The 17955-nt window shown below is 38.3% G+C and overlaps 1 protein-coding gene across 6 annotated transcripts in view; it reads right to left on the reverse strand.

Annotated features, from left to right (window-relative positions):
- The window catches only part of LOC110455358 (rhotekin-like), a 40935-nt gene that overhangs the window by 13057 nt on the left and 9923 nt on the right, over positions 1 to 17955 (reverse strand). For 3 of the 6 annotated variants that reach the window (XM_021505442.1, XM_021505447.1, XM_021505446.1), the window contains exon 2: positions 645 to 838. In XM_021505442.1, coding sequence (XP_021361117.1) covers positions 645 to 838 — 194 coding nt within the window. Of the gene's footprint in view, positions 1 to 644; positions 839 to 8600; positions 9418 to 11131; positions 12688 to 17955 lie in introns of those variants that run through there. The other 3 variants (XM_021505443.1, XM_021505445.1, XM_021505444.1) reach the window with 3 other exon arrangements.

Consider the following 17955-nt stretch of genomic DNA (forward strand, 5'->3'; position numbering starts at 1 on the left):
TCATTGCTGGCTATGGGTGTTCTAGGGATCCTCAGAAATTGTAATAGATTGTATGGAGGGAGGGATTTATTTCAGCATGAAATTTGTTTTCATAACTATTTTCCTAGCTCATATAAGTAAAATTGCAACTGGTATCTGTGAAATTGTACTTTTAAAATATCACCATTTAAACTTCACTGTCTAGTAATCAAATCAAACTAAGAAATGTACATATAGCTACGATATAGTTAAAGGAATTAAGATTCTTACAGTTTAAATCTGTTCAATTTAAAAATCAACTTAGGGTGAAAAATGTACGTTTAAAAAGCTGCTGTATTTCTTTAAAAACAAAATTCTTTAAAGTGCATTTGCATTTCTATTCAGACTTAAACAAGCATCAAGCATTGTACATGTACAGCATCCCAAATATGGGATGTGGTAATTACTTGTCTCAGACGTGATCAGATTTTTACAAGATTTTCAGATAAACTGGTCATAAACTGGCATGCTTTGTGTGACAACTAGCTATACAGATCTCATCGCCTCACAATGCAATTTATCCAAATTAATGATACTTCTCAGACACACGTTCAGGTCCATTTGTTGATAAAGAATACCTGACGATAGAACTGAAAGGACACTATAAACTGACGGTTTACACGTACAGGTTTTTGCCGAGGACCTCCGCCGTCTTTCGTTTCTGGAGCTCGGTCATGTACGCGATGATGCGAGTGTTGGACGTTAGAAGATTTCGGGAGGCTTCCAACATCTGGGCGGGGTGTTTGGTCGCAGCCAACAGCTTGGCTGTCCCCTCTCGCATCTTAACCTCATGGTCAATTTTCTGCTGAAGGTCTGTGTCCTGAAATACACAATATAGTAGGCATCCAATGACTTGTTCAGTGATTGTATAACGTAGGTCATGTCTGTAGGACATAAATGACATTGATTTTCCTGAAAATAAAAATATAGAACTAGACAAGAGATCCCAGAGGGATCTTGGCATCCACCTTTGTACCATCTTCATTAGTTCTTTGTCAGTTCGATCTTTTCTCTTCTTTCCTCTAATCTGTTTGATCGAGTCATGTTAACAGTAAATGCACCTTGAGGTAACTTTTGATCTAAACTTAATACTGATGTGTATGAAAGCCAACCTTCAAAGTGAGTTTGTCATTTCACATATTTACTAGTACAGTACTTAATGTGAAAGAAATAGAATCGATCATTGCAATATGAGAAAGATCTGTTTAGTTCTTCTTTTAATCCATTTTGTTTTTATGATCAGTCTCAAAATATAACATACACAACGAGGGATCAAGGGGAACCTACATTTAAAATTTGAGAAAGATCCCTCCCGTACTTCCCGAGAAATAGCGATAACAAACTTTCACTATCAAAATCCAAGATGGCTGCCTGTCGGCCATGTTGTTTATCCGATCAGTCTCTAAAATTGCCCTGCACAGCTAGGACCAAGGGGAACCTACATATAAAATTTAAGAAAGATCCCTCTAGTTCTTCCGGAGAAATAGCGGTAACAAACCCACACTATCAAAATCCAAGATGGCTACCTGTCGGCCATGTTGTTTATCCGATCAATCTCAAAAGTTGCCCTGCACAGCTAAGGACCAAGGGGAACCTACATATAAAATTTGAGAAAGATCCCTCTGGTACTTCTTGAGAAATAGCGATAACAAACTTTCACTATCAAAATCCAAGATGGCTGCCTGTCGGCCATGTTGTTTATCCGATCAGTCTCAAAAGTTGCCCTGCACAGCTAAGGACCAAGGGGAACCTACATATAAAATTTGGGAAAGATCCCTCTGGTACTTCTTGAGAAATAGCGATAACAAACTTTCACTATCAAAATCCAAGACGGCTGCCTGTCGGCCATGTTGTTTATCCGATCAGTCTCAAAAGTTGCCCTGCACAGCTAAGGACCAAGGGGAACATGCATATAAAATTTGAGAAAGATCCCTCCGGTACTTCTTCAGAAATAGCGATAACAAAGAATTGTTTCCGGACGGAAGACGGACAACGGACGGACCACGGACCACGGATGCAGGGTGATTTGAATAGCCCACCATCAGATGATGTTGGGCTAAAAATGTCTGTTAGACATGAATGCCCTAGTTTCCATGCAAATAACATGTGCCATTTTTTGCCACATTTCTATAAATAGTAACAGTGACACTGACCTTTGCTTCCTGAAATACAAATTTAAACTCATTTGTTTCATCCTTGATCATGTACAAATTTTACGTAAAAAAATCAAAATGTATCAGCAAAAAGTTGCTATAGTGATTGACAACTTTTGTAGAAAGAATGGTAACACTGATGTCCCCACTTATGAAAAAGATGGCGGGGAGGGGATCATCCAAAACTGATGCTGCAATGGACAACATGCCTGTCCATCACATCAGCTCAGACACTCTGTACCAGGTGATCAGCCAGTGACAGCAGACACAAGAGTATCAATTCAAACGCTGTATTAATTACTGTAAACCAACCAGAAAGATTATTTTCAATGTTAAAGAGTCACTTTAGCCCATTTAATTCCCCATTTATGAAACAAGCTAGTGAACCTAAATGGCTTACAATTAAAAATAAAACTCCAGCAAGACATTTGTCATTGGTAAGGATGTGCATACTTTTCATATCATTTTCACTACCATGTATTTAACTGATGATTATAAGTTAAATACATTATGTATATTTCTATATTAAGAGCATAGATGACACATGAACAGTAGGTTGAAGCATAGCTCCGGGAAAATCTGCCAAGAATAAGTGTGTATATACTGAAACTGATCTACCTTTATAATGTTTCTGTAACACTACAGTTGCACATGCACCAGCTAACACACATGACAATATGTGCATTATATATGGTGACAAAAACTAAGTTGTATCTACATAGTTACCCAGCTAGCATTGCCCGCCTTGTCCACTCCCATGCTGATACAGAGTCTGACACAGTACAGCACACATGGGCCTCTACCCGCCCCAGTGAACACCGCTATCTCCCCCCAACATCTTTTTACTTTTGTCTCCTTTAAGTTTTCCTATTAGTCGCCATGAAATTAGACTGAAACACTCAGAACTGGACCATCTGTTCAGCATCAGCTGCGCCTGCACTTCTTCATTAGTCAGTATAATCAAGAAGCACTACAGGGCACAGGTTTCATTGGCAGTCAGTATAACCAGACAATGGAATCCATCTACGACAGTGTTAATATGGAGGGAACCTGGGGCACTGTATCTCTCTCCATATAGACAGTCTACAAGATCACAATTTCCTCCATAATACATATACTCCATGTATTTCCTACGGGCCTCGATCAGTTCATTCTCTCACAGAATGGACAGTTTTCTGCCTTTCTCCATTACATTTTGTAAACAGGAAGGATTAGGTCAAAGGAATCGGTCTTTGAACTTGGAACATTAGAAACCATTGACAGTGGGTCTATGTGATGTATCTTTATTATAGACCTAAATCTATCAAATATTTTATGGACAAGACATGACCAAACAATTTTACATATTTAGTGCTTGGTAACATGGATATCAAAGAGAGAAAAATGTAGGTACATATTGTAATAATGAAGAAAGAAATTAATTTTGCAGACCTCTTTTTCCTTTACTACACAGTACATCTTTATTGAATCGTACTTGCACAGGTCATCATAGCAAAACAGTTCACAGAGAACTTGGCTCTTTAAGTAATTGGTTCTGGTAGACCTGCAGTAACAAATTTGAGCCCTCAGTCCTTTAACATGCGCAGTCAATTCTTTCACAAATGTGTAGCACTCCAGACTATTAATTACATATTAGCTACAAGCCATATACCAGGACTGAAGATCTAGGCCATTCTTTTTAAAGGAGAAGTCATAACAAATTTGATGCCTGTGACATGTGAATCAACATCACCTGGATATCCTTCCCATAACATTTGTTTATTATGGTATGGGTTAGGTGATTTAGAAAGAATTAGGATGGACAAATCGGACAAGCCATACTATATTTATATGTTCCTTCATAAGACAGGCATTAACTCATTCACCCCTGAAGACACATTTGAACTCTTCCAATTCAAAGGTTGGAATAGTTCATAATGAATTTCAGGGGTGAATGAGTTAAACTTTCTCAATGTCATTTTCTTGGGTGTTGTATATCAGCCCCCCCCCCCCCCCCCCCCCCCAAAACACTCACACATACAACATACATTAACAGTAAATGTTTTAAAATGTCAGAACTTTGATGATGGGAACGGTTTCTATAGATTTTGGTTCCTGCTGACTTCTATAAACACAGGGATCAGGTTGTGATCAGCTGATAGGGAGGAGCTGAGGTCACCTAGTCTGTAAGTCTGTACTACAGCCCACTTCAGTATCTAGGCCAGTGTATCTACTAAAATCCTGGTTAATTATATAACCAGTTCCAACAGGTCGAGTTTATCACTTTGTATACCAATAAAACAGTTGACTTTCTGATATCAGTGCACATTTGATTGAAATTTCACTTCCATAATTAGTTGCACAGCTCATCGACGTGTGAGAGATTTGAACCACATGCTGACACACACACACACACACACACACACATATATATATATGAGAACCTGCAGGTATTAAAATGGATGTAATATACAACTTTAAAGGAAATAACATTTTTATTTCCAGAACTTTTTTATACATACAATTGTATCTATATATTACATATATGCATTTATACATCCTCAATACTCCAGGGGTTACACTCATTTCATCCCTGGAATATGTCACTGCAAAACTGAAGGCACGCGGCTAGCTATTTAATTGGTCTCGGGTAAAAGAACCTGATCAATCGCTAAACTAATACCTGTCCTTTGGAAATTACATAAGAGCGACACCCAACTTCAAAGCCAGTTCATTTTACGGTTGCATAACCGACAGATTATTAATGTACATTAAAGGATCAAAGCAGATTTCCTGTCTGATCAACAAGCTAGTACACACTGAGCCTTCAATTTTGCTATATGACATATTTCAGAGGTGCAGAGAGCGAAAGTCAGCGAAAGTGAGCGTAACCCCTGGAGTATCGAGGATGGCATTTATATAGGTATGAAAAATATAATCAACAAGTGTGTGTATTATGGTGGAATATATATAGATGAGAAAAAATATTGGGGAACATTATAACAAAAGCAGGCTACTATAAAGTGTGTTCTCCTTATCAGGTATATAAGTGAAGGCAGTCAGAAATTTGCATTTCCTGTATTTTACTGAGTTGTCTCCCTTTCATACCCAACCCTTGGCCTTCAAATTGTTACCCTCTTCACTTAACAACTGTTTTGTTGTTTGTCAAACTTAGCAGTGGCTAATATAACACCAGTGTCAACAGAACTGGGACTGACTGATCCATGACCAAATTATTCATTTCAGCAGATTTAAATATCTCCTTGTAGTCGAAAATGGATTTTTGATAGGATTTTTATGTGGGATCAGTTATAGATGAAAATGGCTGTTGTAATACTGTTTCTGTGTTTTCTAGTCGAGTGCCTGCTAAGGTACGTTTTATAGCCGCTATGGTGGACATCCTACAGCTACAGCCCTGTCATCATTTCTTCACTATTTAGCCACTAGCTAAAGGTTTTAAATAAATATCATTAAGTCACTTTGTAGAACACTTTCCTTTGAGTCACTGTTATGTAAAATATCATTATATCTTTTGAGGGGTATTTAGTTTGTTCATTTCCTGGGCACCTTTATTCCTAAAATGCTGTTACAAGTAAAAGCAGATTAAGATATTGCTATGCCAGTTGAATATAAGGTATACATATATATATGTTAACAGTTCTTGTAATGTATAACTAGGGTTCAGATGTGTTTAGTATTAACTCATTCACCCCTGAAATTTCATAATGAATCATTCCATCCATTGATTTTGAAGAGTTCAAATGTGTCTGCAGGGGTGAATGAGTTTAAGAGACATTGATAGAGTTATTCTATAAATTCACACAAATTTCAACAAAATCGTGTTCCTATATGTTTTATAAGTGATTCTTCGAAAACCCTAAAATTTAGCGTTAAAAAAGGAATTGCTTCACAATATAGATACGTTACTAATAAATGAATTACTTAACCAATCCACCCCTGAAGTCACATTTGAACCTTACCAAATCAAAGACATGAGCAAGTCCAACTTAAATATGTAGGAGTGAATGAGTTAAGCAAGTTCGAGTTCTGTTAGATCAAGCTTAAGGTCATCAGCATACACTGAAATGAGGAACGAGCGGAGTCAAGGTTATGCACTAAAATATGCTAAAGGACATTGAGAATTTTAAGTTAATCAGGCCAATTACAAACAAGCCTTTTGGCTGTCACAGAGCTGTCGCTTTGCTGTTCGCTGCACATAAATTTTCCAGAATATCCCAGACGGTGTCAACTTGTAACCACCCCCTATAGTTAGTGCTCACACTAAATTGTTCTTGCTCATTAACTCAAACACAGTGTCCTTTATATGTCCGGACATTGGGGACCCAATCTGATGGTAATCAAAATGCCCTTGGATTATTTTTAACCAAGAGCTGTCAGATATAGAAGTTACCATGTACCAGTGTGCAGTGTCTTAAAACTACACCGTGACTGGTCAGGAATATATGGTCTGTGGTAGACAGATATCCTTCATCCTATACGATTATTTGTTTATACTTGTATGGAATTGAGCAGGTCTAATGTGTTGATCATGTAACTTTGGTTAGGAGTACTTGCTAAAGTCAATATAAGAAAAAATAAGTGATTTTCGTTGACTGATGTCCAGTCTAGGTCCCCGGTAAAAAATCCATTGCACCAATTTATTATTCTCCGCGGTACATGCTCAACTATAAGATGCCAATACAATTTGTACATAATCCTCTGTACCTGTACCACTATAATATGTTTGTCTGTGGTACATGACCGTCTGTACCGGTACCCATATAATGTACATGATCGTCTGTACCTGTACCAATATAATATGTCTGTCTGTGGTACATGGTCGTCTGTATTTGTACCAATATAATATGTTTGTCCGTGGTACATGATCTTCTGTACCTGTACCAATATAATATGTCTGTCTGTGGTACATGGTCGTCTGTATTTGTACCAATATAATATGTCTGTCTGTGGTACATAGTCGTCTGTACCTGTACCTATATATTATGTCTGTCTGTGGTACATGGTCGTCTGTACCAGTACCAATATAATATGTCTGTCTGTGGTACATGATTGTCTGTACCAATATAATATGTCTGTCTGTGGTACATGGTCGTCTGTACCAGTACCAATATAATATGTCTGTCTGTGGTACATAGTCGTCTGTACCTGTACCTATATATTATGTCTGTCTGTGGTACATGGTCGTCTGTACCGGTTCCAATATAATATGTCTGTCTGTTGTACATGATCGTCTGTACCAATATAATATGTCTGTCTGTGGTACATGATCATCTGTACCTGTACCAATATAATATGTCTGTCTGTGGTACATGATCGTCTGTACCTGTACCAATATAAAATGTCTAACTGTGGTACATGATCGTCTGTACCTGTACCAATATAATATGTCTGTCTGTGGTACATGGTCGTCTGTACCAGTTCCAATATAATATGTCTGTCTGGGGTACATGATCATCTGTACCTGTACCAATATAACATGTCTGTCTGTGGTACATGATCGTCTGTACCTGTACTAATATAATATGTCTGTCTGTGGTGCATGATCGTCTGTACCTGTACCAATATAATATGTCTGTCTGTGGTACATGATCATCTGTACCTGTACTAATATAATATGTCTGTCTGTGGTACATGATCGACTGTACCTGTACCAATATAATATGTCTGTCTGTGTTACATGATCGTCTGTACCTGTACCAATATAATATCTCTGTCTGTGGTACATGATCGTCTGTACCTGTACTAATATAATATGTCTGTCTGTGGTACATGATCGACTGTACCTGTACCAATATAATATGTCTGTCTGTGGTACATGGTTGTCTGTACCTGTACCACTATAATATGTCTGTCTGTGGTACATGGTCGTCTGTACCAATATAATATGTCTGTCTGTGGTACATGGTCGTCTGTAACAATAAAATATGTCTGTCTGTGGTACATGATCGTCTGTACCTGTACCACTATAATATGTCTGTCTGTGGTAAGTCGTGTAATGACTATAAAGCACTGAAAGCTTTGTTATAATACAATAAAGGCACAATGGTCAGCAGATAAAACACAAGTCACTTGTAAACAGCCAGCTAGCTAGCTAGGTCTTGTACAGAAACGCATACAGTATCAGAGCTCCATATATACTCATGATCATACACCATTGAAGCTAACCAATAAATCCTCGGTGACAGTTTATGTTAGAAACTTGCCCAAATCTATATAAATACCCCACAATGCGTTTGGAATTTTCCTGGACATTTCTTCACAATAAAAAACAACAACAATGATATCTAATTACCTAATAGTGTTAATTAAATGGATGTCCATATTATATATATACCAATATATGATGACACTCATTTTCCTATCTCCTCATTTAATTAGCATGTTGATAAGCACTTGTGACATCTTAATAATGTATCGGGACTAACTCACCTTAAGACTTGCCACCAACTGGCGGAGGTAGAAAAGGCTTAGGTCCTCAAGGATGATAGGGGAGGTAACTTCATCCTCCGAGCTAGCTTTGGAGGATCTAGAGGAATGTGCCAATGCCCCGATAGGCAGACATTTATCCATAGTTAGTTAAAAATCTTTCACAGCTCCGCTGGAGATCTTTTATTAGCTACTAATTTCCATGACTCAATGTAAACATCCAGTATTAAACCTATTACATCCGTAATTACGAAAAATAGTGTGTTGATAACGGAGCGTTTATCCACTAAACGCTACGTTTGTATATGTGTGCAGCCTCCAGTACAGTACTGTTATGTAACCATCCCAATGTCGACACAATGTTGTTGTCTTATCAGGAAATCTCCACAAAAAGATAGTTAGGAACTTCTCAATCAGGCCGACAGATACAAGTCAGGTACAAATCCCAGATCAATCTACCTCCGTATTGATTGCTAAAACAGAAAGTGTTCATCAATTTCTACTCATTCCCGCCTCATCAGACCTTAAGCCACGCCGTATTTCTGTAAACATACACACATTCTTTGGGAAACATTAGGTTTGTTCTCCAATGGAAGCAACTGCCTGTAGATCTACAATATTGGAAGGAGCCCAAACTATCAACACATCACAGTAAGTGTAAAGATCCCACTGTCCACATCAATTACCCCACAAAAGTGTGCTCCAATATAGACATCTAGCTTCCTCTCAGCAGATATATAGGCAATGACATCAAGCTTTCCCCGACAGATCAGCTAGAAACGTAAGCTTCGGTTAAATTCCTCAAAATGTCAGATAAAAAGTTAAATTGGTTCCTGCCTCGTCTATCTACACACCCTTTTTTAAATCTCTGATAACTTTTGAGATAGAAACCAGGAAATTTACTCCCAACAGTGAGCAACAAAAGGTTAACGGTGTAAATACCCTTCAGGATATATCTACACACAGGCCTACAGCTAAAATACGTTCTGAAATACCCAGATGAGCAATCTTCAATTAAAACTGAAGTCAATCACATTACCATTTATAATCTGTCAATCAAACATTATCAGCTCCTAATTATCCCACTTATTGGATCAACATGGACAAATTCATTGTGAAAGTATGTGGCAGTACTTATTTTATCTATACAATTCAGCTTCTGGTTCTATTTCTGGAATAATTATGACAATAATTTACAGAGTTTAAACAAAACCCCAAAAATTCTCTCCTAGTGGGCAAGTTACCAAACCAGAGTCTGGGGTGTCTAATAATGGTATGAGGTTTTTGTCTGGGGCATCAATATACCTATATATCTCTTACCTGTTAAATAAGAACATTCAAATCAGAACTTGACTTATAATTTCTATCATTCGGGCAAAATACCAAATGGCCTTTGGTTTGTTGAGGCTGGTGGTGATTGATTGAGCTGTGGTAGCAGCTACCTTATACTTGTACCAGTGATCATGAGCTATGGGGTACAAAACCGCTATACACCTGTTCAGGTGAGGCAAACTTAGGGATCTGGAGAGACAGACCCTTTTTCTTCTATCAACTGCTGACACCAGCCTGAACCTTAGCGGTCGGAAGTCTGACTAATATCAGTGTCAACAATATATATCCTGTTTTGCTATAAGATATCCAACCACAGGGAAAATGTTGGTTAAACTGGTGAATGACTGTGTTAAATAATACAGTTGACTACAGCAACACCTCGCCTCCCACTCACTCCTCAACGATGGTTTATCATAAGACAGTGTTTCTTAATAACAAAGGAAGTTATCAATTTTAAACAGTATACTACAGGCGTACATTTATATCTATATTGTCACCTATGACAAAGAGACGTGAAAATATTTACTGAAGGAAATATTTAAATGAGAACCAGTAACGGGTTGTTTCACCCCAAATTGGACCTTGCTGGCTTAATCAGACAAATAAAACAATACTGCTGATAACAGATTTCACTCCAGACCAACACACTACAGTTTTATGGTGCTAATTTACCACACACAGCCTGGATATAAAACTCGGATAAAACTAACACAAAACGGCACCGATAAGGTACTATGATAATGTGTACTCGGGATTACAAACTTTGACCCCAGTGACACACACCTAGTATCAATAACAATCAATTCAATGGCCAGATCAGTGTTATTGCAATAATCAATTTCCTATTTACAACAAGTGTCACAATACAACAGCCATTGATAAAACCCAGTGTAAATAAACAACTCCTACATTCTGGGCAGCGCTGAAACCTGACATAGACCCTTAATTTACCAAACCTCAACCGAACCCAAAACTACAAACACACTTTTGTATATTTTTTTTCAAATTTAGAATTTCTAGATAAAAAAAAAAAAAGATTATAAAACTGAAGTATGAGCTATTCCTTGGCACCACACCTGTATAGGGAACACCTGTATAGGGAACACCTGTTTCTATGAATGCCAAGGGTCTATAATCTCCTGCAGATTAAAAAAACTAATATCTACTTAACTCCACACACTGTTGAAAGACGTTGCTCTTACTTTTTAGACGGCCTAGTATTATTTGATGTATATGATACATACTCAGGTAAGACCAGGCATAACATCCCACACACTAATCCATCTTTGATGTGAGCAAAAACAGGTGACGATCTGCCACACGTAGGTAAAACAGGTATGTTATCAGACGGACAAGATCCGGTGAAGGTACAACAGGGGTCTCCTATGTCTGTGCCCTGCTATAATCTCTCCCATATGCTACTACTGTGACCACGATATCTGTGTGTTAATTGTTCCTAGATAACACTGTTTCCACTTTGAGCCTATTGTACAGCTATTTAACCTGCAGCTGTACTACTGTACCACCTAGGCATTTGTCTCAATTACTCAGGTGGAAACATGTTAGAATACATTGGGGTCAGTCAAATAGTCAGTGCCGGTGTAAGTGGTCCTTCCCTGTAGACAATAGACAAACTGTCCAGCCTCCGTAACAATCCAGGTGAAATATATTGGTCTCTCCCTATAGACAATAGACAATTGGTCCAGCCTCCGAAACAATCCAGGTGAAATAAATTGGTCTCTCCCTGTAGACAATGGACTAACGGTCCAGCCTCCGAAACAATCCGGGTATAATACAAACGTACAGCCTCCAAGTCAATCCAGGTGTAATATGGCGGTCCCTCCCTACAGAAATACTGTGGTGATCCGCAGCCTCCTGATCAATGCAACTGTTGTGTATATGTTCAATAAAACACTGTATCGCGTAGCTGAAGGCCAGAGAAAAAGTTTCATTGACACACAATAAACTTCTTGTGCGTGTGTGTGTCACTCAGCAATCTGCTACTCTCACTCTTTCATCTCCTCTATAAACCTGTTCACATCTGTCCCAGATAACAGATATCTAAACACATGTTTGAGCGAAAGTCTGGACATACTTCATATGTGTGTAAAAGAAATTCCTCTGAATGACAAGATTATTTCATCAATGCCATGATGTACCTCGACATCTAAACTGAGATCTCCTACACATACTAATGTCAACATTAGGAAAAAGACCTACCGGTAAGATAAAAGTTTCCCTTTTGATCCATACATAAAGGTTCACATTTGTCTTGGGTAAATAAACACTCTGTGGTATAGTCCAGGCGACTCTCTGACAATGTTGATGTCAATATGTTGTATTCACTTTTCAATAACTTCACTATCACTTCGGATCACATTCTGCCATCACCGTGTTTTATCGGCCGTCGATGACGCCTAGGTACACAGGATGTTAGGTAATGATGAGGGTGTTTAGAGGGCCCTCCACCACACTCGCCCTGTATATGTTCCACCCTTTTGTGTTGTTCCTGGCCCCTTTGTGTAGTAGTCCTGGCCCTCTTCTGGACTTTCTACACCCACACCACCTTGTACAGAATGTTTACCTGAACCTATGACCCGTAAAAAGTCCACAAAAGATAAGCTGTCCAGCTTTAAATCAGCAGTGTGGCACCCTCTGTAAGCCCATAAACCCATTCAGGTTTCGGTGTGTACTAGTAGCTCCTCGTCCTTATGTCTGTACGATATCTCTATACAAGCCGTGTTATTACACCTGGACGAAATTTACATCAAGTATACATACATATAACCTATAGCTTTCACTTATACACCTATAACACTCAATGTTATCCATACATCTTCCCCATATAGCTTCTTTATCCACAATGAACTGTATTCATTATGAATACTAGCTCTGTACGCACAAAGTTTCACTTGACAAATTAAACCTAAGTGTTTCAATTTTCACCACCTTCCAGGTAAACAATATTACCTGTATATCAAATTAACACCTGGTCAATGTTTCCAAATTTTTTCACCTTTTCTATTCAATATCACCTAAATTTGTAACAAGCCCTGGAGAAATGTCAAATTTCACCTGTGGGCTGAGAAGGAGCTGTCAAATTGAATGACTCGATGAATAGAGCCCATTATATATATACTAATTAGTATTAGGTGACATCACTGGAACCAGTCTCCAATATAACTGTAGACTGACAACAAAACATTGCTTATCAATATGCTTACAGGTATATCCTTTCAAAACCAATTAAATTAATTTGTATAAAGAATCTGATTTCCTTCCGATAAGATCTTAGGTGTTTCTCTGCTTAATCATTTCCTAATGATTTAAACTGTATCACTTATCTATATGTAATAAGATTATAGAGCTGAATTAGTTTATATATTCTACACAATTGTACAAATTATTGAATTGTGAATAAAGCTACATACAATGTGCTATTGCTAGTATTAAGTTGAAAAGGTACAGGTATATGTATATCCTTCCTTTATCTTTTCCACAATAGAAGAATGTCTTGATTAAAAAATACAATGAAGAAAAAATGGTCTTCAAAAGATAAAAACAAAAACAAACAAAAAACTATAATTATCTATAATTATTTATGAAGTAAATTAATACCTGCACACAGCCTACTGACAATAATTCACAGGTACAGGTTATAATGTCCTACTATACACGTACATGTACAGTCAGACGGACACATCATCACCCACCAAAAGCAAACACTATAACTATTAAACTGCGTTTATGAAATGCTACATGTATCTATAGCTACTGCTAGGGCAGTACATGTACCTGGGTACTCATAATTACAGATCAAGTTTGGTTTGGACTCTGGGTATAAAACAGAGTTTCTGGATATTCAGCAATGGGGTGTTCTCTATTTCTCCACTTTTTAGAGAACAAAGTCAGGTGCAACATGTTGATACAGGAAGACATCAATAAAGATTTTAAGTTCAACTTTCTGTTGATTCTTTGCATTTAGTAATTTTAGAAATCAAATAACTTTCCCTGAATTCTGAAGGGTCAAAACGCATCAAATAGAAAAGACTTTCGTCCTTTCAAGCCCAAGAGTCAAGTCTCATTTCAGAGGGTCAAAATAATCTCAAGGGTTCATGTAAAGCCCTGATCAATATTCAACACTAAACACACAATACCATCAATGATATCACACAAACACCATTAAGTTATTGTTATATCTAAAAGTGATTACCATATACCTGTATATGACCTGTCCATCATTTGTACCTGTAGTCTATAAGATGGACACCTGACACGAAGCCCCATCATCAGTCAATGACCCCTGGAGGTCTTTAGGTGTAAAGGTCATGATGATGACACCTTGCAACCTGATCTCCTACATCCTTCGTTATAATACAATCTCCTTTACTGTTAAAAGTATTGATCATATTGACATAGACTGAAAAAAGTAAGACAGGTAATGTGTATGATCAATCCCATCTCAGCAAGCTCCAACATTTCTGTGAATCCAAACAGATATATTTTCTAAAACCTTAGACACAACCTATAGCTGACAGTGAGGCTATACAGCAGTCCTCAACACTATGGTCTGTCACTCACAACCTATAGCTGAAAGTGAGGCTATACAGCAGTCCTCAACACTGTAGGGTGGGTCACTCACAACATATAGCTGACAGTGAGGCTATACAGCAGTCCTCAACACTGTATGGTCTTTCACTCACAACCTATAGCTGATAGTGAGGCTTTACAGCAGTCCTCAACACTGTATGGTCTGTCACTCACAATCTATAGCTGACAGTGAGGCTATACAGCAGTCCTCAACACTGTATGGTCTTTCACTCACAACCTATAGCTGATAGTGAGGCTTTACAGCAGTCCTCAACACTGTATGGTCTGTCACTCACAACCTATAGCTGACATTGAGGCTATACAGCAGTCCTCAACACTGTAGGGTCTGTAACTCACAACCAATAGCTGAAAGTGAGGCTATACAGCAGTCCTCAACACTGTATGGTCTGTCACTCAGAACCTATAGCTGAAAGTGAGGCTATACAACAGTCCTCAACACTGTAGGCTGGGTCACTCACAACCTATAGCTGATAGGGGGGCTATACAACAGTCCTCAACACTGTAGGCTGGGTCACTCACAACCTATAGCTGATAGGGGGGCTATACAACAGTCCTCAACACTGTAGGCTGGGTCACTCACAACCTATAGCTGATAGGGGGGCTATACAACAGTCCTCAACACTGTAGGGTGGGTCACTCACAACCTATAGCTGGTAGGGAGGCTATACAACAGTCCTCAACACTGTAGGGTGGGTCACTCACAACCTATAGCTGATAGGGGGGCTATACAACAGTCCTCAACACTGTAGGCTGGGTCACTCACAACCTATAGCTGATAGGGGGGCTATACAACAGTCCTCAACACTGTAGGGTGGGTCACTCACAACATATAGCTGACAGTGAGGCTATACAGCAGCCCTCAACACTGTATGGTCTGTCACTCACAACCTATAGCTGACACTGAGGCTATACAGCAGTCCTCAACACTGTACGGTCTGTCACTCAGAACCTATAGCTGAAAGTGAGCCTATACAGCAGTCCTCAACACTGTATGGTCTGTCACTCACAACCTATAGCTGATAGTGAGGCTATACAACAGTCCTCAACACTATGGTCTGTCACTCGCAACCTATAGCTGATAGTGAGGCTTTACAGCAGTCCTCAACACTGTACACTTTGAGTGTTGGTTACAAAATCTTGCACACATCTCAAATATACAAATATATCAATAACAGTATTGTATAACATAAGATACCATGGTACAGAAAAAAGCAGACCCTCTGAACATATTGGACATTTACATTTGTATATTAAGAATGTTAATCCCTTCCGTTTCTTAATTTTAACATAAAAATTCAGAAATTCCGTTGTCTATATATGTTATACACTTGTATAACACTACTACCATTCTATTCATGAACCAAACTTTTAGGAGTCAAATTTTCACTGTTTCAAGCATAATGAAGGACCATTTGTTATGAAAACTTAAAAAAAAACCACACTAATAAATCAAAGTGAACAGTCACGCGGTCATTTTAACAGATGAAATCACCATTCAAACTGCAGTGTGTGAATAAACATGCTATTATCATTACTGTAAATCTGGAAGTTTGACTATAATTTACCATGTCAAATAAACCAGAGCTAAAATATTAACCTTTAGGGTTAAAAGTTCAGAAAGGTTACATTTTGTAAATGTGAAGTTTTCAAAAACGGATGGGTGGATAATGACAAATCAACAGGAATCACTAAATGACCGTGTCACTTTGATGAATAACAGCTGCCACATAAATAACCATAAAACAGGGTGGCCATGTTCTTGTCACCTTGTACAATACCTGCTGTCAAATAAAGAACCGTAAAACAGGGTGGCCATGTTCTTGTCACCTTGTACAATTTAATACCTGTCAGGTACTGATTATAGCTAACTATTCATGAAATACGAGTCATATGACCTTGAGACCAGGTGATCAGTTAAAACATCCATCATCTACAAATGTGTTTTTATACGCTTAATTATAAAATAAAAATATGCAAAAAAGCTGTCAGTCACCCCAACCCCACTGTTCATACAAGTACTGCATTGACATGGGTCTATAAATGTAAAGGCAAACCCCACTTTGAATTGATGCATATATATTTTACCAAGCACACAATGAACTAGGTAGTCATGTACATAGAATTTCTCTAACCCCAACCCAGGACCTTCACACCTTACTCTTTAACCCTTTCATCCCAATGTAACTTTAGTAGACTCTACCATGTATTGATATGGACAAGTCCATTATGGCCTACAGTGGCGAAAAGGTTACTTAAAGCCTACCTTACTTTGAACCAAGACAGATTATACATATATGTACCAACTACAAGTAGCTCTATTGATGTGCAACAGGAGAAAACAAATGCATGACCAGACGGGATTCGAACCTGGGACCCACTGAACTCTATAGACGGACTCGATACCTACATGTATTGAGCTACCTGTGGCGAATGGCCCAGTCCAGTTCCAATCCATTTCTTCTTCCTGTTTCTTAGTCTTTGTCCTTGAAGACAACACTATTTACAACCCATGTTTAATAGGTACCCCCCTTGTCAATGCAAGCACTCATCAAGTACTTGAAACAAAGGTTGGTCACAGGTACCAGTATAACAGGAGAGAGAAATGCACAACCCGACAAAGATTTGAACCAAGAACTGTCAGAACTCCCCGAAATACCCGGTCCCGCTACAAATGTATCCTCCCCTTGTACTATCACCTACACTAATCACTTTTTGAAGCAAGCTTCTCTCTAAGTCCGTACATATGACACAGGAATACCATATTCACTAATAATTATAAGAAGTTGTGTAAAGTAGTATGTATATGCACCCCTTTCAACCCCTCCACTTCACGATTTATACATTTGTAATTACTTTTTACAAATTGTAGCTTTAATTGATGTGTATATATGCATGTCAACAGCAAATAGCCCCAATTTTGGTTATTAAATGGTGATAACCGTGACAAACACGTTCAATCAATAAATAATTACTATGAAAGTAGACACCAAAACTTCAAGAAGATAATCTTTTCTGCAGGCTCCGACACTTAAAAAAAGAGCCAGTTAGCCTTTGCTGCTGATTCAGTGAACTTCCCTATTGACATCTCTCTGCCACAGCCATTTCAGCTATAAAATCAATGAGGCCAACATAAAAGAGGGATTTGTAATGGTAATTTGAGCAAATATAAACCAATATCGGAGGTGGCCTAATCTCTGTAACGTACAGAGCCACGTGCACATGCACGGGACGCACAGACAGACATCTGCCACCTGGACCACTGCAGTTAAATATGAGTGTTTGCATGAACAGTCAGATCTGAACTTTTATGTAAGACAACAAAATACACGGCTGATTTAGGTTTTTGTTTGGCATCATTTCCCCCTTTTAAGATAATTCCTATTTTAGTACCCCTTGTTCACTTGTTTCCTTCCCC

This window comes from Mizuhopecten yessoensis, unplaced genomic scaffold (genome assembly GCF_002113885.1).
Source record: "Mizuhopecten yessoensis strain PY_sf001 unplaced genomic scaffold, ASM211388v2 scaffold8213, whole genome shotgun sequence".
NCBI classification, from domain to species: Eukaryota; Metazoa; Mollusca; class Bivalvia; order Pectinida; family Pectinidae; genus Mizuhopecten; species Mizuhopecten yessoensis.